We start from the raw sequence: 22,599 nt of genomic DNA, 5'->3' as shown, positions 1-22,599 counted from the left end.
ATACATACCTGCTCTTATCAAATTACCGCTAGTCCATTTTAGCTTTTGCACCCTTGGATTGTCATACCGAAGGCAGTTTCATCGGCTTCCACGACCGGAACGTCAGCACAGAACGTGCGCGTATTTCTTCCGTCCTCCCGGCTTGATGAATTTCAATGACAGCTTTTGACCTCCATGAGTGTGATCTTTCAAGTACGTGAGTTCCGCCATGAGGACTCTCCTCAAGCGCTCAGCCGCCGAGAGAGGTTCAACATTTTTTGGAGAGCACCCTCTCCGACTTGCTAAAAAGCCAGGGCGCGCTCGCTGAGCTGGCCGGCGCGACGCCCCCGGGGGCGGCATCCGACGGAAGCAATGTACTTTTGTCGTCTCTGATGTGTGGGTGCTCAGAGTGGCAGGATGATGTTTCAGACAACCAGTCGGAGTACTCGGTGGGGTCCGAGGACGAGGACGAAGACTTCGAGGAGCGGCCGGAAGGTATTCCGCTCCTTTTCGTTAGGGACGCTTTATTAGGCACATCGAAAAATGGTCGACGAAAGCATTTTTCCCAGTAGATCAGTGGTTAAGTGTACCCGTTGAAGTGTCATACAAAACAACGTTTACATTCATCAAACATGCTGCAAGGGTGTAACTGTAAATAAATAGAAGTTCCACCCCCCACAATTTTGCGAAAATAGCAAAAATTACTAAAATGCAAGCCGTAAAATATATTTATCATTTGTATTGTTGCAGGTGGACGCCGACACTCTCGCCGTCATCTGAGGAACGACAAAGACAAGCCCCTCCCCCCCCTGCTGGCCCGAGTCGGCGGCAGCATCGAGGTAAAAACTGTACCAGGACCTTCCGTGGAGGTGTCGCAAGCATGCAAAAGTGTTTGCCCCTTTCTCTTTTGGGATTAAAAAAATTTTTTTTTTGCCCTACTTATCGTATGATCATCAAGCTGATTTTAACGCTAAATAATCTTATCTAATAAGAGGCAAAAAAATGTCTGGCCTGTTGTGAAAATGTATTATATCCCTCATTTCATAGCTTTTATTTTTGTTATTCAAGCCAATTTTCTGCGCTGGGATGAAACAAGAGTCTTGACTTTTTATAATTCGATTTAGGGTAAGAAATACGGATGATTGCAGGCATGGGTCAAAAAAAACCTTTTCGCTGCACTGTACGTGTGTCCGATGTGATGTTCAGGTTCTTGGCTTCAACGCCCGGCAGAGGAAAGCCTTCCTGAACGCCATCATGCGCTGGGGCATGCCTCCCCAGGATGCCTTCACTTCCCACTGGATCGTGCGGGACTTGAGAGGGAAGAGCGAACGCGAGTTCAGGTGAGCACTCCATTTATAGAAATCAACATGTATTGTATTGTATTGTATTTTGGAGCGGTTTCATCGCCACATTAGAACACAAATGAAAAATACACTTAAGACGAAGGAACAATTCAGCATTCCAATACAGTTGATCAAAGAGAGCCAAGTTTCCCAAATGACATAATTATTATTATTATTACAATGCAGGGAAATTGAAGGTTTCTGCCATTTTGGGGTCGATATTTCACCGTGAGCAGTTCATTTCAATAACTACACGTCGTCATTGTCATTGTGATGTGACCAGGGCCTACGTGTCTCTGTTTATGAGACACCTGTGCGAGCCGGGCGCCGACGGGGCGGAGACGTTTGCGGACGGTGTTCCGCGCGAGGGGCTGTCCCGACAGCACGTGCTCACCAGGATCGGGGTCATGTCGCTGGTCAGGAAAAAGGTCAATGCCAACTCCACCCAACATATGACGTACAATCCCGATCTGGGCGTATAGGCTCGGCCACAAAATAAAAATAAGTGAATAAAAAACGTTTTTTTCCTGTTAAGAAACTGATATTTGAACACAAACAGCGCAGCCACACATGTAGACAGACACTATAGCAATACTCGCAGGGATGTATTCTTTATCCTCTGAAATACGACTAATAGTACAGTAGTTTACTGAGCTATTGCGAAACATCTTTTTCCTGTAGGGGTTTGTATGTATTATACTGCCGCCTGGTGTCCAAGTTGTGTACATCAGAAGGAGTTCTTTTGAATTCAAGCATGAAATCATGACATGCAAACTGATTCATTCTCCAAATTCGATTGAATGACGTTATTACTGTCTGCTATTATATGGGCACTGTACTGTCGTGTGCATTTGGTGTGACTGTCGGTGTGAATGTTTTTGTTGTCCACATGCGGATGGCAGGTGCAAGAGTTTGAGCACATCAACGGAAAGCTGAGCTCGCCGGACCTTATCCCCATTGGCATGGAGCTGAAAAAACTGACCGAGAGTGTCTCGTCAGACCCTAACACCCCGATACAGGCAAGCCCGGTCGCCACCCAGCCCGGGACGCCCAACCCGCCAGGTTAGCAAAAAAAAAATAGCACAGATAATATTCATTCATTCATTCATTCATTCATCTTCCGAGCCGCTTGATCCTCACTAGGGTCGCGGGGGGTGCTGGAGCCTATCCCAGCTGTCTTCGGGCAGTAGGCGGGGGACACCCTGAATCGGTTGCCAGCCAATCGCAGGGCACACAGAAACGAACAACCATTCGCAACAACACTCACACCTAGGGACAATTTAGAGTCTTCAATCAGCCTGCCACGCATGTTTTTGGAATGTGGGAGGAAACCGGAGCACCCGGAGAAAACCCACGCCGGCCCGGGGAGAACATGCAAACTCCACACAGGGAGGCCGAAGCTGGAATCGAACCCGGTACCTCTGCACTGTGAAGCCGACGTGCTAACCACTGGATACCGGGCCGCCGTATGATTTTTTTTTTTTTTGGGGGGGGGGGGGGGGCACTGGGCAACCCGGCTCTGTGGCAGCACTGCTGATAGTGGCTGAACGGTCTCATTTCCCATTCTCCTTGAATGCAGCAAACGTCATTCCTTTTCAAGTTTCTTTTGGGCTTTTGTAGAGAAGTTGGAGGGTCCCGTTGAGGAAAAGGGCGCAGCTGAGCAAGACGGCATGAAACAGTCGGAGCAGGAAGTACGTCCCTTTTTTTTCTTCTTGAAATGGAAAACACGTATGAAATTGTTACACGCTCATTTTTATTTTATTGCATCGTTTTCGCATCCGTGCAGACATGTGCGGAGCTGGCGCATGCATGCGAAGAGGAGGAGGAGGAGGCGAACCGACGTAAGGAGAAGGAAGCGGCCGACGGCGACCAGACCAAGGCGGCCTGCGAGGAGAAAACGGGAGGAGATGACAAAGAGGACAAACCGGCAGAGAGGACGGTTAGTCAGGACTCGCCTAAAAGTGAGAGTCAGCCCAAAGAAGCGGAGAAGCCTCCTGAGGGAGAAGACGGCGAGGAGAAGGAAAGCAAAGCAGGTCAGGATGGAATGGAAATGGACGTCACAAGTCATTATTATTATTTTTTTTTTACCTTTTCCGTCTCCTTTTTTTCCCTTTTTCTTCCTGTGTGTTGTTGGTGCAGATGAGGTAAAAAGCGAGGACGCCGCCATCGCGGACACTCGCCTGAATGGCGACAAAGACGCGCCGGATGAATCGGAGGATGCCCGGAAGGAGGACAAGAACGGATTCAAAACCAAGTTCATGTTCAATATCGCCGACGGAGGCTTCACAGGTGACCGAGCGCCCGTTTGGATGGGACGCCTCGCTGCCGTTATTTGTCGCACGCGAAGCGCCGATGCCAAAGCAAAACTCCAAATCCGTGTGTTCCCCGTCTCAAGAGTTACACACGCTGTGGCAGACGGAGGAGCGGGCGGCTCTGTCGTCCGGCAAAATGGCCGACATCTGGCACCGTCGGCATGACTACTGGCTGCTGGCGGGCATCGTCACGTATCCTTTTCCTTTCGAGTGGGCATTTGGTGCTGTTGCGGCACTTGCGTGTTGCCCCCCCTTGACCGAAGCGCAGGCACGGCTACGCGCGCTGGCAGGACATCCAGAACGACCCGCGCTACGCCATCCTCAACGAGCCCTTCAAGACCGAGATGCACAAGGGCAACTACCTGGAGATGAAGAACAAGTTCCTGGCCCGGCGATTCAAGGCCAGTGGGGGATGCATGGGCAAAGGGAGGCGGCGGGGTAGGGGGGAGGGGCGGCGACGCCGGTTGCCAGGGCCGAACAGTACAAAACTAGCTTGAAACCAGGACCCTAATTCCAAACCTAGGTTTGCAAATACTAACTATCGATGGGAACCTGATCCTTGGCTTCAAACCCTAATTGGAAACCTGAACCCTTGACTGGAACCGTCATGACTCTCGAAACCCGAGTTTGAAACGGTAACCTTTGCTAATTTGAGATGTCAACCCTTGTTTGGAAGACCAACCTGGACATAAAAAATATTCATTCATTTTCATTCATCTTCCGAACCGCTTGATCCTCACTAGGGTCGCGGGGGGTGCTGGAGCCTATCCCAGCTGTCATCGGGCAGTAGGCGGGGGACACCCTGAATCGGTTACCAGCCAATCGCAAGGCACACAGAAACGAACAACCATTCGCACTCACACTCACACCTAGGGACAATTTCGAGTGTTCAATCCGCCTGCCACGCATGTTTTTGGAATGTGGGAGGAAACCGGAGCACCCGGAGAAAACCCACGCAGACCCGGGGAGAACATGCAAACTCCACACAGGGAGGCCGGAGCTGGAATCGAACCCGGTACCTCTGCACTGTGAAACCGACGTGCTAATCACTGGACTACCGGGCCGCCACTTAAATAAATAAATAAATAAATAAATAATATTCATTCATTCATATATCTTCCTAACCGCTTGATCCTCATGCGGGTCGCGCTGGAGCCTATCCCAGCTGTCTCCGGGCAGTAGGCGGGGGACACCCTGAATCGGTTGCCAGCCAATCGCAGGGCACACAGAAACAAACAACCATCCGCACTCACACTCACACCTAGGGACAATTTAGAGTGTTCAATCAGCCTGCCACGCATGTTTTTTTTGGAATGTGGGAGGAAACCGGAGCACCCGGAGAAAACCCCACGCAGACCCGGGGAGAACATGCAAACTCCACACAGGGAGGCCGGAGCTGGAATCGAACCCGGTACCTCTGCACTGTGAAGCCAACGTGCTAACCACTGGACTACCGGGCCGCACCATTAAAATAAATAAATAAATAAACAAACAAACAAATAAATAAATAATAAATAAATAATTAGTTTGAAACCTTCACCCAGACTTAGAATCCAAGCCCCTACCGAGGATGCTTGAAATCTTGTGGTCGTAACGCAAAGCTATGTTGCATGTCTTGCGGTGGGCGCAGTTGCTGGAGCAAGCGCTGGTGATCGAAGAGCAGCTCCGGCGCGCCGCCTACCTCAACATGAGCCAAGATCCCGGACACCCCGCCATGGCTCTCAACACGCGCTTCACCGAGGTGGAGTGTCTGGCCGAGTCACACCAGCACCTGTCCAAAGAGTCCTTGGGCGGGAACAAGCCGGCCAATGCCGTGCTGCACAAAGGTCATCCTCAGGATTCATAATGGCGTCTGTCCTGTCTCTCTGTCTGTCTCTCTGTCTGTGTCTGTCAGCTTTGAGAATTTTGCAGCTAGCAAAATTCTGACAGGACTCAACTGACTGTTTTTTTTTTTTTTTTTAGTTTTGTCTGAGCTGTAACGGCTTCACAACATTTCCATTCGTTTTCATGGCGAAAGATGATTTGAGATCCAGCTGTGTGTGTGTGTGTGCGTGTGTGTGCACGCGCAGTGCTGAACCAGCTGGAGGAGCTCCTCAGCGACATGAAAGCCGACGTGACGCGGCTGCCCAACATGCTGTCCCGCATCCCGCCCGTGTCGGCCCGCCTGCAGATGTCCGAGCGCAGCATCCTGAGCCGCCTCACCAGCCGAGGTGGTGAACCCCCCCCGCAGCAGGTGCGCCGGTAGACATTTACATGTCATACAGAATCGCCGGTTTAGCATGAAATAAATGTTTTTGTCTCTCTTTTTTTTTTTCTTCTTTTGATCAGACTTTCAGCCAGGGAGGTTTCACGTGCTCCCAGCTGTACGGAGGCACATTTGGCGGTGCGTTCAGGGCCTCCGGGGGACAGCCCATGGTCAATTACAGTCAGATGCCTCTCGGGCCATATGTCAGTGGTAAGAAAAAGCAACTCCGGCCCTTTTGATTAAAAAAAAAAAAACAGGCACATCTATACAGGACAGGGGAGGGGAGTTGTGGTTGTGGGTTGGTGGTTCACACCATTCACAGATCTGTGAGCTCCATGGCCAACTTTTGCATCGTCCACGCGTGGAGGTCCGCTTTGCGCGCTTTGGTGTCCTGGATGGACTCCAGTAAATCAGTTATGGCTTCTGCCTTGTCAACGACGTGCGGATTTTTAAGGTAATGAGATGGGCCGCTTCGCGTGGTGGCGAACTGTGTGCCTCTGCAAAAATACCAAAACAAAGTCCAGCCGCTGCGCCGATTTAGACTTGCGCTGGTCAGGAACGTAAAGCCAAAGGTGTGGAAATGACCTCGGCACCTGTGAAAACCTGTGTTGAAAAGTTTTGTTTGAATAAGACACCTGGATGGAAGAGCCGTGATTGATTTTGAAACATAGCACACGGTAACACAATAAGCTGAACGGGAAAATCTTCAGAATAGTCGTCGTGTTGAGGTACCGGAATCGTTTTTCTTCATTTTTTTTTCAAATCAAACTCAAGGTACCAAAATGACCTTGGCAACTGTCGGAATTGGGCGGCCCGGTAGTCCAGTGGTTAGCACGCCGGCTTCACAGTGCAGAGGTACCGGGCTCGATTCCAGCTGCGGCCTCCCTGTGTGGAGTTTGCATGTTCTCCCCGGGTCTGCGTGGGTTTTCCCCGGGTGCTCCGGTTTCCTCCCACATTCCAAAAACATGCGTGGCAGGCTGATTGAACACTCTAAATTGTCCTTTTGGGATTCAGGGTGTCCTACTGCCCGATGACAGCTGGGATCGGCTCCAGCACCCCCCGCGACCCTGGTGAGGATCAAGCGGTTCGGAAGATGAATGAATGAATGAATGAAAGATTCTGAAGTGAAATGAGGCGGCCCGGTAGTCCAGTGGTTAGCACGTTGGCTTCACAGTGCAGAGGTACCGGGTTCGATTCCAGCACCGGCCTCCCTGTGTGGAGTTTGCATGTTCTCCCCGGGTCTGCGTGGGTTTTCTACGGGTGCTCCGGTTTCCTCCCACAGTCCAAAAACATGCGTTGCAGGCTGATTGAACACTCTAAATTGTCCCTAGGTGTGAGTGTGAGTGCGAATGGTTGTTCGTTTCTGTGTGCCCTGCGATTGGCTGGCAACCGATTCAGGGTGTCCCCCGCCTACTGCCCGGAGACAGCTGGGATAGGCTCCAGCACCCCCCGCGACCCTCGTGAGGATCAAGCGGTTCGGAAGAACTGTCGGAATTGTTGACAAGTGCAAAAAAAAAACATGTACAGATAAAAGCTCTATGACAAGACCATATAAACATCTCAAAGTTGCATACAAGTTTTCAGGAACATTTTGTTGAAGTTACGGTAATTGTGTTAAAAGAACAGAAATACTTCAACTTGCGAGGTCTGGTGGTTTCCCTTTCAGTCTTTGTTTTTTGTTGTTTTTTTCTTCCATTCCGTCTAACATGAATCCTTGGAACGTTTTCCTTCAGTGTCCAACGGTCCTCCCAGCGCTCACCTGGACAAGAAGACCTTCGAATCCCTGCGAGATGCGGCCACACCCGACCTGAAGTCCGGCAAAGCCAGCGATGTCATCTGCATCGAGGACTGACACGCTTTCCTCCTCCTTTTGGTTTTCATTCGCAGACGTATTGAATCTGAAGAATTGCACTTTTACCTTTGCAGAGGTTTTTTTTTAAAACTTGATATATTTAACTGAAAAACCTCCGGCAAGATGTCAGGACTGAGGTAAAATGTGACTTTGTCCTCTCTTGTTTTTTTTTTTCTTTTTCCAGTGGACATTTGAATGCAGTTTTCCTTCATGTGTTGTTGTCATTCATGTCGTGTTGATTCTTTTTTTGAGAGCCTCTTCATGGATGCAGTAAATGCCTGAAAGTGCGCCACCGGCTGGTCGCGACGGTCTTTACCTCACGCGGATGGTCTCATCGGTGACACCTGCAGGATCTCGATATATTGCAGCGTGTTTTGAGTTCGATACTTGTGATGGTTTCGGTTTTGAATGTTGGCAGCACTCTCAGGACGGTGGTGGGCAACCGAGGGCTGCGGGGCCGTATGTGGGCCCTCGTTGGAACTGATTGATTCGCCTTGGTTTGTGGGACTGCTATTCTGTGAGTGAAGGATTTTCCTTGATGTTTATATTGATTCCCCAACACAAAAGATGCCTTTTCTTTTATGCTTTGACCGTTTTTAAGACTGCGATGGGACCATCAAGGCTGTTTTGTCCTCAGTCCTCCGCCAAGACTTTTGTTTGTGGTTTTGTTTCAAATCAAGAATGCTGTCTGCTTTCTACGCTTGAAACCCTAACTGGCAACCCAGTGTTGAAATGCTAATTTGGAAGCCGGCTGGTTTTAAGACAGAGATGGGACCGTAAGAGCTCAGTTTGGCCACAATCCCGTTTTTTTCAAATCCAGAAAGCTTTCTGTTTTCTAAACAGTCATCCATGGCTTCAGTCATCTCCAGTCGTTTGTGTTTTTTTGAGATTGACTTCCCCTTAAAGACTGCAATGGCACCATCAGTGCTTGCCTCAGTCCTCTGCAGTCATTTTATATACCGGTATATATATTTTTTTCAGGTTAACCTGCAAACCCAAATTCTGTCTTGAACCCCAACATTCAAACCCTAACTTGGTTTTATGACAGCTGTGGGAGGTTTTTGGCTCATTCCTCCATGAGCAATTTTGAACTTTTGTGCTTTTTGTGTCAAATCATACATGCCCTCCATTTTAAAGTCTGCAAACCCCTCCACTGTCTAACGGAAACACATGCCCCGTAGGAAACACTCACCCGGATTATTTTAAGACCACGATTAACATGGGCTCCAATTTCCATCAACTCACGATGTTACGGTTTAGCTCCACAATGCGTAAAATGTGGTATGTAAGAATTGAAATCATGTCCTCTGTGAGATGATTGCGGTGGAACGGCAAGTCAGGTCACCCTCCGCCATCATTGTCTTGATATGGAAGCGCAAGAAATCCACAATCCCCCTGCCAGCATATTTATTTCATCAAACTGTATTTGTAATTTTTTTATGCACTATTTATTGTTTTTGTTGTTGTCGCAAACGACTGCTTTGCAGACAAAACCTCAAACGTGTAAATAAAGCGTCTAAATTGAATTAAAAAAAAAAAAAGAATGTCCGCCGCGCCGTGACCTTGAGGGGACGTCAGCGACAACCTGTTCTGATCACATGCAATCAAACTGGAGTCGGGATGAATGTACTGTCTACTAAAAACAAACAAACCAAGACTTCAGTCTAATGTTATAATAAAATCTTGCGTATGTACATGCTTCTAATGAACATGGCTTCAAAAGCTAAAAAAGTAAAAGAAAAAAAGACCATGACGAGGCACCTTTGGTTGCAGTGAATGCACAGCTTCTGAAGCTTTTTCTATGGCGGTTCACTTTGGGCTCGTGGGGCGTCCCAAGACGCACACGCACGTTCTTCTTCGGACTTGTGCTGTCAAGTGACTGGACGACCAAGTGTGAACGGTCATCTTTTGATTTGTACTGTGGATTTGTTTCATTGTGTTTTAATAAATCTTCCGATGACACCTTTGTGTTTCCCGTTGGCTTCACGAGCTGAGGAAAATAGCACATCCCATTCAATGAGATGAGTAGTTGTACTCTTGCAGCAGTGAGAAATTTGTGAAAATTCCCAAAGGAACTTGTGGTCAAGGTGTTTTGTGAGCTTTTGGGGAGAACATCCATCCTCCAATCCATTTTCCGAAAAAAATATGACCATTTATAATAATTAAAAAATAATATTTATTTTTTATGCTAATTATAATGCCGTTAATGCCGAAATTATGACGTGTGCTTCTAATTATACTAGGCACAAGTGTAATTATTTATTTCTGTTGTGTGTGCGTGTGTGTTTGCGCGTGTGTGTGAATAAAATGTGTATATAAAAATACCTTGATTGCACAATAAAAGTGATGCGAAACCCGGAAGTGGCCGCCGAGTCAGTTTGGCCGTGATTCCCTCCCACCCGCGTACTTTGGCTCACAACCTCCCCCACGATTGGTCCAAACTGCCCCTCTGACGCCTCCCATTGGTCACTTGCGAGCCTTCGGCCTGCCTCGCCATTGGCCTGTGTCGCACGAGAACTGATCTCTGGGTCGCGGAGCTTTTGTGAGGCTGTCTGGACAACAGCAACGCGGGGTCGCGGACGGTGGGAGGGAGAAAAAGCGAAGAAAGGACTGAAAGGGATGGAACCTGGGTGGGGGGAGCACCGCTGAAAAGGGGGAGATGGTTTAGCAGAAAGAGGCGCGACGACGCAGAAGCGTAGCCGGCTAGCGAAGGTGGCGTCCGAGCGTGGAGAACTTGCAAACCGCAAACTAAACGAGGAGCCTCCAATGATGAAAGCTGACATTTTGAGGGGACTTGACCTGGATTAAAGCAAACCAGAGGACGCAGAGGTGAGAGGCTTTCTTATTGTTATTTATTGTAATTTTTTTCGACTTTTTGTATTTTTTAGAGGCAGCACCTTTGTTCAAGGAAGGTAATCATTGATGGGGAGGGAATAGTGCTGGCTGGTGGGTGCTTGGGGGTCCAATGGCCTTGTTTTGGGGGTAACGTCCCATCGAGGAGGGGGGACTCCCAGGAAGGATGAGACTCACGGTGTCTGGACGCCTTACAACAAGGCCTGCACTCGGAGAGTCCTTTCTTGTATGTGTGTGTGTGTATATATATATATATATATATATATATATATATATATATATATATATATATGTATATGTATATGTGTGTGTGTGTGTGTGTATATATATATATATATATATATATATATATATATATATACACACACACTCACAATAAAAAAAAACAAACTATGTGAGTTTGTTGTTTGTACAAATTATGAAGCAATCAGGAGTATTGGGAATGGCAGTCTCTTTTTAAACATACTGTACATTGTTCATTAACTCAAATATTGACATTTAAAAATATACAATGATGATTCCATCCAAGCGCGATGACATGTGACTGTCCTAGCTCTCTGCTGGGGAGAGAAGGGTTTTACAGACTCTACAGGTACTTGTGGCCTTCCAAACACAGGTCACATCCAGTCCCCTACAAAATTATTGAAACGGCAAGGTAAGTTCCCTTGATGTTGTTGTATACTGAAGACATTTGCGTTTCAGATAATAAATATGCCAGATGTTTGTGCAATAGCTGTTGTGGATTTTGCCTCTCAGCTTCAAAATGATTTGCTTTTCTCTCCAGTCTTCATGTTTGCTTAACAGCAAATGCACTTTTCACAGGTGAACCCAAAGCCAAAGGCATGCAGTATTTAAATACCTGTGCAAAAAAACAAACAAAAAAACCCAGGCGGTCACATGTTTGGAAACTTTTGCTCCTTTGAAAAGTGGGTGTGGGTGCTCAATTCAGAGTTGCTTAACACATCTCAATATAAAAACTGTACCATGAAATCAAAACGGAAATCCTCAATTTTTGCCTCACGTTAATCTTCTGAACGGAAAACCAAATGTCTTCAGTGTACAACAAAAACTCATCTTTGGAGATGGATGTCACACTGTGTCTTTGAGACTCCCTGGCCGGGAAGTTAAAGGGGAAGAAGCAGAATCCCGATTTGCATTTCCTCCATCTTACGGGGGGGCCTGGCTGGCTCACTGTATCACATTTTTGTCTTCTTAGTCACAGCCCAATCCATTCACACCCCCCCGGAAGCTTGCACTTGCACAGGCCTCCATTGATGGGCTTGAAGGTTCGCTTGACAACAGCGCCGAGCCGGCAAATATTGCCCAACGGTTGTGGGTGCACTTCACACAACAAGGAAATGCAAAATTTAGCGTTTGGGAGACTTCCTGGAGGGTGGCGAGAGTGTGTGTGTACAGGATTTTTTTGGGGGGGCAGTTTGTCCCACCAATGTTGAATGTGTTTCTTCTTCCACCTCGTAGTCATTCAAACACGCCTGTACGGAGCGTGCGTAGTCAACAAGACAAATGGTTTCCCCAAACTTGAAAAAGGCAATATGAATCTAGTCTAATTGACTTTTTGGAGTGATAAAAATGACACGTAATGATGACAATATAAGCTTACCTCAGCTTCAACCTTAGTGTGACTTAGCAGTTGGATTTGTAACTCCATACTAAGGCCCGACTGAAAAATCAACTGGGACAGTTCATCGGCCGATATTAGTTTAAAAAAATATATATATTTTTGCAGATTGCAATGTAAAACAAAGATTACATTCAAACACCCACCAAATGACCAATTATTCTCTGGTGTAAAGGCTAAATTATTTTAAAGTACCGGTAGTCATACTACCGGGCGGCCTGGTAGTCCAGTGGTTAGCACGTCGGCTTCACAGTGCAGAGGTACCGGGTTCGATTCCAGCTCCGGCCTTCCTGTGTGGAGTTTGCATGTTCTCCCCAGGCCTGCGTGGGTTTTCTCCGGGTGCTCCGGTTTCCTCCCACATTCCAAAAACATGCATGGCAGGCTGATTGAACACTCTAAATTGTCCCTAGGTGTGAGTGTGAATGGTTGTTCGTTTCTGTGTGCCCTGCGATTGGCTGTCAACCGATTCAGGGTGTCCCCCGCCTACTGCCCGGAGACAGTTGGGATAGGCTCCAGCACCCCCCGCGACCCTAGTGAGGATCAAGCGGTTTGGAAGATGAATGAATAGTCATACTACCAATATGGCCAATATACGACTACTACTAATGATAAGGATAGTAATAAATGGCAGTTTTTATTAAATGTTTTAAGATCGAAGTTCCTCTTGACCCGCTCACTGGTTAAAATGCCTTGCCATAACCTCTGTTGCACATTGGCGCTGTATACGCTAGCTAAAATGGACTAGACTTCCATCAGTGAGGGGGCGGGGGGCTCAGCCGTCAAGGTGAAACGAGTGTCGGTCATAAAAGGGCGCCATAAATACAACAAACAGAAAGTCTGGATAGAAACTCGAGTGTTTACAATTTTGTCACATCCAGTTGTTTCGATTCCTATGGCACAAGTTGACAAGATGAATACAGTCCTTGTGTGTGTGTTTGGCCAACACATTCAGGCACATCCTTGGCTTGCCACAAGAGAGACACTGCTATGGGTGCAGTGCGCCATTGTTCTGAAAGCACAGATGGGTGACCTTGTCTTGAATGTGACAGCAGCAGCAGCAGCAAGGCTGCAGCTCCCCTCCAACACATCCATCCATCGCATGAATCAAGTTATTAGCAAGGCCGCATTGCCAGAATGCAGCAAGTCAAGTGAAAAAAAAACAAACCCCAAAACACACACTGATGACAGGCGCTCAATTTCGACTCCCTGTGAGAATGATCGTTTTTGCCTAAACATGTGATTCACGTGTGACGTCACGTAAATTTACGTTCGCCTATTATTTAGGCTTGTTTGCCCGCTAATTATGTGAATAATATTCATCTTCCTAATCGCTTGATCCTCACTAGGGTCGCGGGGGTTGCCGGAGCCTATCCCAGCCGTCTCCGGGCAGTAGGCGGGGGACACCCTGAACCGGTTGACAGCCAATCGCAGGGCACACAGAAACAAACAACCATTCGCACTCACACTCACACCTAGGGACAATTTAGTGTGTTCAATCAGCCTGCCACACATGTTTTTGGAATGTGGGAGGAAACCGGAGCACCCGGAGAAAACCCACGCAGGCCTGGGGAGAACATGCAAACTCCACACAGGAAGGCCGGAGCTGGAATCGAACCCGGTACCTCTGCACTGTGAAGCCGACGTGCTAACCACTGGGCTACCGGGCCGCCATCTGAATAATAATAATAATAATGTACTTTCGGCAAGTCGCGGCTTACGTTAGTCCAGAAGCGGACATGTTTCCATGACATATGATGTCATGCCTTGTTCAGCCCTTTCAAATTTCTTTCTTTCACGGGCTCCTCTCAGCATTTGTTTTCTGTGGACCAAAGGCGTATCCTACTTTGTTTATCCTGTGCTATGATATATTCCAAAACAATTCATAATTACTCTGAAGTCAACGTACGCTCATCGTAGTGAGTCATGGTTTATGATGCAACTGGCCTTGTGTGTGTGTGTGTGTGTGTGTGAGCTCCGAGGTTGTTGAGGTTTGGACAGCCAGCCGAAGACATATTGGGTCTGTCCTCAAGAACTTCGCCCGGCTTTTAAGATAGCTGAATGATCATTTCAAGATAGGAAGTATTTTTTTTTTTTTTTTTTTTTTTTTTTAGACAAGCGGAAGGAAACCCAGCGGAATCGTCAGCTCCCTTTTGGGGGCCTCGTCTGCTGAGTCTTATGCAATTGTTTGTCCCGAGGAAAGTCCAAAAAGTTGCATTTCCTCGTCTGTGACTTTCACTTACACGTCGCTAATGATGTAATGTCCAGTGCCCTCATTTGTTCTCTTACAGGACTTTTACGGCCACTTGCTGCACTCTTGCTTTTTTTTTTTTTTTTTGTGCCTCTTGTGGCAGATTTACAGCTGTTTGTAAAGTCTTAAGTGCTCCTCATTTCAAGCGGGGGCCAGCGAAAACGGCTTCAGTCTGCCTGCCGCTTTCGACCTGGCTTGTGTTGCTGCCGGGAATGGCATTGTTGCATTCTAGTGGCACGAACCTACGACAACCGTGAGCTCGGCGTGCCTTTGCACGAGAAGCGAACCCCTTCGGTCCATTTGTCAAATCAAACTACAAAATGTTTTCATACTTCCAGCAGTATTTTTTTTTTACAATTTTATTTCTGCAACATTTAACGTACTTTTGCAATTATTTAAAAATGTTAAAATACGGGTACCGTGAACCGAGCCCTAATACCAACCGCAAAAATCCATGCCATAATCCTAAAAGGCTTGTAATTACCAATAGCGGCCACCTGATGTCGCCAAAGCACTATTTCTTGATATTGGATCACAAATGCGATGCGGAGGTTCACAATATCAGGACGTATTTTGGGGTCTTCGGTCTTCTCCTTCTGTCCTCTTCAGATTTTTGAGCCACAGCATGCATGCCATTGCGCGAGCCGCATTTAGCTGTCAAATTTTCAAAGGTACATAATACCTGTATTACTATACAGCTATGCTTGGCGGAAAATATAGATACCGCATAAGATCACGGCAATTCTTGCCGTTTGCGAGTTAATCGTGCCCATTTGAATTTCAAACACAACTTTTAAATGTGCAGCCGAGGGGATTTGTAAAGAGTTCGGTTTAGCTCAAATTGACAAAGCGTCATATAACAGCAGCGACGCTTTACGTAAGAGCACGTCACAGTCTCCCGCGGCGCCTCATGTACGTCGTTACATTTCAAGAGATTGAACAAATCCCGTGTGAGGCCTGCCAGTATCCACTTCCCCCGGAAGCAGAAATCGGCAGAGGGCAATGTGTGTATGCAGATAGTCGGCCACAAAGTTTTGTTCAGCTACGTGACTTGTTGGACCAGGTCACTCGGCAGCGCCAATCCACTTTTTAACACATTTGCTCAACATTGGGAGGACGTTTACTTCATTTTCCAAGAGTCGTATGTAGGTCAGGGGATGGGTGTGTAGAAGTTAGTTTCATCTCCATTCTGTCATCTGATCCCCCCCCCCCCCCCCAAAAAAGATGAAGAATAGCTCTTTACTCTGTTCACTCCCGAAACTGTTTGTTTTGTCCAAGCTGGAGTCCTTTTATGACTCCCACCGAAGCCTTTCATCTCCCAAAACCTGCACGGATTCACCTGTCAGGTTGATACTTCAAACCGAGCCTTAGAAACTCTCCAAGGACTGTGCCAGCTTGAGCGTGGATCAATTTTAACACACTTATTCTATTTATTTATTTATTATTATTTTTTTTTAGCGCGTCAAGTGCACTTTAAAACTTTTCTATCTGCCATTCATCCTTCCATTTTCAACACCGCTTACCCGAAACAGTTGCTGCAGCCTATCCCAGCTGACTACGGGCAAAAGGCATACTACACCCTGAACTGGTCGGTCGCAGGGCACACCACGAGTAACTGACACGCCTAAATTAATTTAAGTAACTGCCGATATAATAGATTAAACCATCAGTAAACCACAATCTATGATCACATCGGTGCTTTGTTGCCATCTACTGGCATTTGTACACAATGGCAATTATCAGAATCCGATTTATTGGCCAAGTATGTAAGCAACACAAGGAAGTAACTTTCCGCTTTACAACCTGTCCAGAGGGAAAAAAAAAAATCAAAATAAATGCCCCTTCCCGAACATTTCAGGAGTTAGGTAACTCAATTCGATGTGAAAATGAAACGTAAGAAGATACGGTGGAAGGAAGAGACAAACCACGCATCTTAATGACTTCATTCTGGACAGTTTCCTCACAATTGTCTTTTTTTTTTACTGTGAGCTAAAAAAAAAAAACATTATGTGGACAAAAAAGCCATAGACAAATGTATGTTTGTAAAAATAAGCCTGACCTGGACTGGAAGGCACCAGCCATTTTGTTGCTATGTGAACATATCCATTATGGCTGTCACAGCGCAGGTACATTCCACTGCAGGCTGAGGCGGTTCACCTCGGCTCACGCATCCAGAAATTAGTCAGCAAGGCGAAGGCGTGAGGACACGTCGGAGCTCGTCGTCAAAAGCCAAAACTTGTGAACTGTCTACATTAGAGGTGGAAGCAGTCACGCTCGCGCGGTGACGCGGTTATGACTCTTGAAGGGACTTTGTGTTTTGAAGTCACATGGGATCGGACGATGTGGAGTTGAAAAGATTTCATATTTCAGCAATGTTGGATTCCCTGTAAGAGCATTTACAGCTCAAAATCATCTGCGGGAAATAGAAATATTGGAATGAAACGTCCAAGAGCGAGTATCCATCCAGTGTCAATAAAATAGTAAGTCTCAACACAGACCCTTGTGGAACACCACGTGACATTGCGCTAAGCTCAGACATTTTGTGCTACTACACGAAAAAATGGTGACCCAGGCTAAAACCCAGACAGTGTCCCTGACCTGTAAAATACACTGCAGGAGACTATTTTAATCTCGGAGCGAAAACCGTTGCTCAAGAGCTTCTGAACAGTGCTCAGCAACATACTCGCATATATCTACCGACAACCACTTTCCATATTTTGTCAGAATTGAAATCTTCCATCCTCCAGTACCCAACTCAAAAGTTTGTTCTGCTTTTATTTTCGACTCTCCTTTCAGCCGTTCTGCCACCAAGAGGAAGTGCCATACCACTTTCACACGAGTGGCGTCAAAGCACAGAGCTGTCAGCCGCGGCCCAAATGACCCGCGAGCTAATGAGTAGCGCGGTGACGAATGCAGGAACAATGCTTTTCTGCAGGCCCGCCCGACGTTTTCTCCTCACAGAAGGGTCATTGTTGCTGGCTGGGGGCAGCGAGTGGGCCGGCCGGAGAAACTTGGGGTGGGAGGGGGGGGGGGTTAGACGAGCCGTGGAATGTCCTCTGCTTGTAAACGGAAACCATTTCTGAAGCCAATTTCACTCTTTGCTTCGCTGGGGTTGATTTGATTAAAAAAAACAACAACATTAGAGCCGCACACGGCCGGCGATTCCGACTTCAAAGTGGCCCCGCAGAACTCTAAACGGCACCGTCAAAAAGCAACAGTGGAACATTACGAGCGCTGTAATGAGATTGTGACGGACATTTTAGATAAAGCAATAAGTGCTGACGACATTGGTTTCTTTTTGCAATCGAGACACGTCCGTGTGCCCCGTAGCAAGCAGCCAAAGAATGCTGGTGCATGGGAGGCGGCTCGGCGCTGATTAAAATGCAAAGCAGATGCGATGGTCTCGCTAGGCGCTACGCTAACACGAGCAGAGAGGTTGTCGCATAAAATCACATTTTGTAGCGCGGAGAAATAATTAGCGTGGTCGTTAAAACTGTAAACCGCGCTCTCGACTTAGCAAAAGTAACATTTAACCGCGGGACCCTTTTCATGGGCAGGAATTGTTCTGCTTTGTTGAAGGAACAACGTGATTCAATTGTCAATGGGGGTCAATGGTCCATTGTACTTAAGCACCTCATAAACCCGGACTTTTTCGTTAACCCGCCCTTTATGTGGTAACCAAAATGGATGCATTCCTGAGTTTAAAAATGAAAGAGAAGATTTGAGAGAGAATCTTTTGAGAGCGAATTGGCCACGTATGTTTTGGGATACCCTACCTTCATTCATTCATTCATCTTCCGAGCCGCTTGATCCTCACTAGGGTCGCGGGGGGTGCTGGAGCCCATCCCAGCCGTCTCCGGGCAGTAGGCGGGGTACACCCTGAATCGGTTGCCAGCCAATCGCAGGGCACACAGAGACGAACAACCATTCACACTCACACTCACACCTAGGGACAATTTGGAGTGTTCAATCAGCCTGCCACGCATGTTTTTGGAACGTGGGAGGAAACCGGAGCACCCGGAGAAAACCCACGCAGGCCCAGGGAGAACATGCAAACTCCACACAGGGAGGCCGGAGCTGGAATCGAACCCGATACCTCTGCACTGTGAAGCGGACGTGCTAACCACTGGGCTACTGGGCCGCCCAGATACCCTACCTGTTTTTCATTCATTCATTTTTTAAATAGTGACGAAAAATGTATTGGGTCACATTGACCATGACGTTTTTTGGTGTACTAAAAACAAACATAATTGAGGGTTAAAATAGCAAGTGTGGTCCCGGAAGATTGCCGCATATAATCATGAAGCCGTTTTACCCTCTCAGGAAGTCGTGTTTTTTTTTTTTTTTTGGACCGATGGCACTGTCAGAGCACTCGCACTGTCATTAGTGTCTGTGGGGACGTCTTAATTAATCCGCCTCTAAGCTGCCTCGGAGCTTTTGATTCAGCTAACAGACTTGCTAACCACCACATGTCACACCATTCTTGCTCATTTTGCAGTCTTGCGTTGCACTGCTTCTTCATTTCGTGTAGAAGATTTACTTTGCCCAAAAAATGTCCGTGTCAACAACCTGTTTGCTGTTGCGCAATGTTTTTAGTAGGCCTTTTTTTTTTTAAATCAGAAAAGCATTTTATATGCCTTTGTTAAGAAGCTTAGGACATTCCGGTCCCTGCAATCTGTCCGCCTCGTTCCTTCTCTCCAGTCGACTCTTTATCAAAGAATGATGGAAATAACGGTTTACTTCCTGTTGTTGGTTTTGTTGCTCGGAATGCTGAGGGCTCAGTGAGAATCTGCTCTTCGATGGTAGGCAGTGACTCAGCGAGGTTGCGTTAGAATACTCACACATTTGCATAATCGTTAATTGTGGAATTTGGATGAGGCTTGCGGGGGGAATGCAACGTGCTGGTTTTCTGCAGAGTCGTATTTAAATGCGGAGCTACCGTGACTTTGCTCCAACCATTGAAGCCATCCGCCACCAAACCGCATGTTTTTCCTCCGCAGAAAGCGCAGTTGCATGCATGCAAAACCCCACAGGATGTACCTGACTGAGACTCCAGAAACATTGAACGCGCCCTGGACCTCCATTTATGGCAACAAATGTTCTGCCCAGTAATATTTGACTGAAAAAAAAAAAACGATAGAAATTTGTAACTAGAAAGGCGCTGGTGAGAATTGAACGCGTGACCCCCGGTTATAATAGACCCACTGTTAGTATCAGAACTTTGCAATGGGAATGTCACAAAGTCAACCCAAAACATTTCTTGACACTAATATGTTCTAAGCGCCTCTGCTAGTCTAAACACGGCATTCTGATTAATGATGCGTTTGTGAAATATGATTTTCCGTCCATCTCAAGCGGCGGCCATTTTGCCAGTTTGCGCAAAGGACATCACCGTTTGTCAGGGGCTCAGTTAACAACCAATCACGGTTGACCTGTTTTCTGAAACTGAGCCATGATCGGGGCTCCATGGATTAAAAACAACATTTTTAAAAAAACTCAACGCAACTGTATTGATATAGCACTTTGAAACAGAAAAAAACCCAAAACACTTTCCGCTAGCTTAATGCTAACATACGATGCAAAACACCATCGCTAGTTGTGGTGTTAGTCACGCCAGGAGGACACTTTCCAACACCATTTCATAGTGACGGAGGCCCAAATGGCCTCGTAACTAGACTACTGCTTCCACGCTCTTTATTTACCGTACTTTTACTTTATGTTAACTGTTTTGTTAAGCGCTTTGTTACAGCTGCCGCTGTTGTGAAAGCGCTATATAAATCAGCGTGTATTGTATTGTATTGTATTATTGTTGGCACCACTTCCCCTTTCAAGTATTATTATGATTATTAATTTGAAGATGAATGAATGAATAAAGGGCGGCCCGGTAGTCCGGTGGTTAGCACGTCGGCTTCACAGTGCAGAGGTACCGGGTTCGATTCCAGCTCCGGCCTCCCTGTGTGGAGTTTGCATGTTCTCCCCGGGCCTGCGTGGGTTTTCTCCGGGTGCTCCGGTTTCCTCCCACATTCCAAAAACATGCATGGCAGGCTGATTGGGCACTCTAAATTGTCCCTAGGTGTGAGTGTGAGTGCGGATGGTTCGTTTCCGTGTGCCCTGTGATTGGCTGGCAACCAATTCAGGGTGTCCCCCGCCTACTGCCTGAAGACGGCTGGGATAGGCTCCAGCACCCCCCGCGACCCTAGTGAGGATTAAGCGGTTCAGAAAATGGATGGATGGATGAATGAATGAATTTATTAATTTTTAATTTTTTTTATATAGCTGGCCATGGTAATGACGGCTTCTAACATTTGCTCTTTCTCCATGTGCGCATCTCCTATAGGAAGCCATGTCCGCCGCCTTGTCTCAGCAACTGCCAAAGCAGGACAAGGAGGTGGAGGAGGAGGAGGAGGAGGAAGAGGATGAGGAGCAAGGCGAGGAGTTTGTCTTTGACGACAGCGAGGACGACCAGGGGCCTCCAGGGGTGGCCGGCGACTCGCTTCAATTGTCAAATCCGGAAGTCCCACAGACGTGCGAGGACGCGACGCAGGCTGTCAAAGACGTCACGCCACAGGAAGGAAGCGCCAGCCAGGATGGTGAGGCCATTCCTTTGCCAGCATATCGGATTCTGCATTTGAAGGCTCGGGGTGGGGGGGGTCGGCTGTTGTTCTGAAATAGATTTGTGTGGATGACAAGAACACACATTTTTTTCCCACTCCTAATCGATCCAAGTTGGACTTTGGTGACGCAAAGGGGAAGTATAGTGGGGGGCCTGTTATGTAAGAATGAGCAAGTACTTTCCCTCCCTCTCCAAATGACCCACGTTGAGACATCGGGACGCATGACACGAGTTTAACCCGTCGTTAGGTTTGTCAGATGCAGTCAAGTCATCGAAACGAGCGCACAGCTGTGCACACATCCTCTTTTCCCCTTGACCACTCTCGTTCCAAATAAGCCCGCCGGTCTTCTACGATCACTTGGCGACCACCAAACACCTCTCATGTTATTATGACATGGCCGGTGTGTTTCGGGAAAGAGACTCGACGAGATCTGTAAAATAGAACAGGGTTTAAAATTTTTTTTTTTTTTATTGTCACCTTCAAAAGAGCAAATCGATCTGCTTCCTGGATGATGGCGAATTTCTAACCAAAACGATCGCAGTGAGTTTTCAGTCTTTGAGACACTGAAAACGGATGTAAGAAGACCGAACATCCAAGCAGTAATTACCACTCCTCTGCAATTTATTAAGTCCGTTCATGCAGCTCTTATACGGTGAAAGAAGTCGATGCGAATCGAAACGACGGCCGCCGGCTATCTCTAAGCGGGGCTCTAACCACTGAGCAACGAGGCCTGCTGGCTTTGGCAGCATGACTTTCAAAAGAGCGATTTTCTGTTCTGTTTACCACGGCAGCAAAGAAAAAAATCCCCAAACAAAACAAAAGCTAAATCCTATAAAAGCGTATTTCCTCACAGCAAACTGAGTTGACACAAATCCTGGTTTACAAGACCAGTGGCCGAAATCCCTTTTCACCATAAAACCTCTTCTGCGGCTCACGTCTTTTTTTGAGTGCCACGAGCTCATATATGTACTCACTACAGTATTCGTGAGAGCAAATTTCCAAACACTAAATAGCCACCATTTGCCATCTATTCGATAAATCGTTGCGTCCTACGTACGACTCCACCAAGGCTCTCACCGCCGAGCTTCAAGGCCATCTGCTTGGGTCAATATGACTTTCGAAACGGCAAATTAATCTGGTTGCGACCTACATTTTCTCCAAATTACGATTAGCGTGACCAACATGAACAACGGTAAGCAGTTTAATCACAGCAGGAGGCGAAATTAATTTTCGTGCATGCAAGGCCCCACCAAATTGACTGGAAATGATGTATGGCAACGTTTGGTTACAGATTTTCTTTCAGCGCACTGAACTTTATGCACATGAATCATCTTGAGTTAATGTTCCATCTGCAGCCTTATACAAATCATAATGCACACTTGTCCTCTTTGTACATGCAAAGCTGCGATCTGGGTTTCCTCGCACGACATTTATCTTGTTTTGCACGTAGGCTTACGACACCGCAAGGCCTCGCTGAGAATCGGACTTACAACCCTTATGAGAACTAGTTGACA

The 22,599-nt window shown here is 47.0% G+C and overlaps 2 protein-coding genes across 7 annotated transcripts in view; both read left to right on the top strand.

Annotated features, from left to right (window-relative positions):
* Nucleotides 1–9,693, top strand: part of chd5 (chromodomain helicase DNA binding protein 5) — a 32,431-nt gene extending 22,738 nt beyond the window's left edge. Inside the window, exons 26-39 of one of the 2 annotated variants that reach the window (XM_052076947.1) lie at nt 388–474; nt 730–818; nt 1,186–1,319; nt 1,606–1,750; nt 2,225–2,384; nt 2,943–3,013; nt 3,109–3,355; nt 3,462–3,611; nt 3,718–3,826; nt 3,903–4,035; nt 5,265–5,460; nt 5,704–5,867; nt 5,963–6,089; nt 7,613–9,693. In XM_052076947.1, the coding sequence (XP_051932907.1) occupies nt 388–474; nt 730–818; nt 1,186–1,319; nt 1,606–1,750; nt 2,225–2,384; nt 2,943–3,013; nt 3,109–3,355; nt 3,462–3,611; nt 3,718–3,826; nt 3,903–4,035; nt 5,265–5,460; nt 5,704–5,867; nt 5,963–6,089; nt 7,613–7,731 (1,931 nt within the window). In that variant the 3' untranslated portion in view covers nt 7,732–9,693. The remainder of the gene's footprint in view (nt 1–387; nt 475–729; nt 819–1,185; nt 1,320–1,605; nt 1,751–2,224; nt 2,385–2,942; nt 3,014–3,108; nt 3,356–3,461; nt 3,612–3,717; nt 3,827–3,902; nt 4,036–5,264; nt 5,461–5,703; nt 5,868–5,962; nt 6,090–7,612) is intronic. The other variant, XM_052076949.1, reaches the window with a different exon arrangement.
* Nucleotides 9,694–10,136: 443 nt separating this feature from the next.
* The window catches only part of arhgef10la (Rho guanine nucleotide exchange factor (GEF) 10-like a), a 103,467-nt gene continuing 91,004 nt past the window's right edge, over nt 10,137–22,599 (top strand). For 2 of the 5 annotated variants that reach the window (XM_052076953.1, XM_052076950.1), the window contains exons 1-2: nt 10,137–10,560; nt 20,809–21,061. In XM_052076953.1, coding sequence (XP_051932913.1) covers nt 20,815–21,061 — 247 coding nt within the window. In that variant the 5' untranslated portion in view covers nt 10,137–10,560; nt 20,809–20,814. Of the gene's footprint in view, nt 10,561–20,808; nt 21,062–22,599 lie in introns of those variants that run through there. The other 3 variants (XM_052076951.1, XM_052076952.1, XM_052076954.1) reach the window with 3 other exon arrangements.

This window comes from Hippocampus zosterae, chromosome 9 (assembly GCF_025434085.1).
Source record: "Hippocampus zosterae strain Florida chromosome 9, ASM2543408v3, whole genome shotgun sequence".
NCBI classification, from domain to species: domain Eukaryota; kingdom Metazoa; phylum Chordata; class Actinopteri; order Syngnathiformes; family Syngnathidae; genus Hippocampus; species Hippocampus zosterae.
This window is presented reverse-complemented; position numbering and strand designations above follow the sequence as displayed.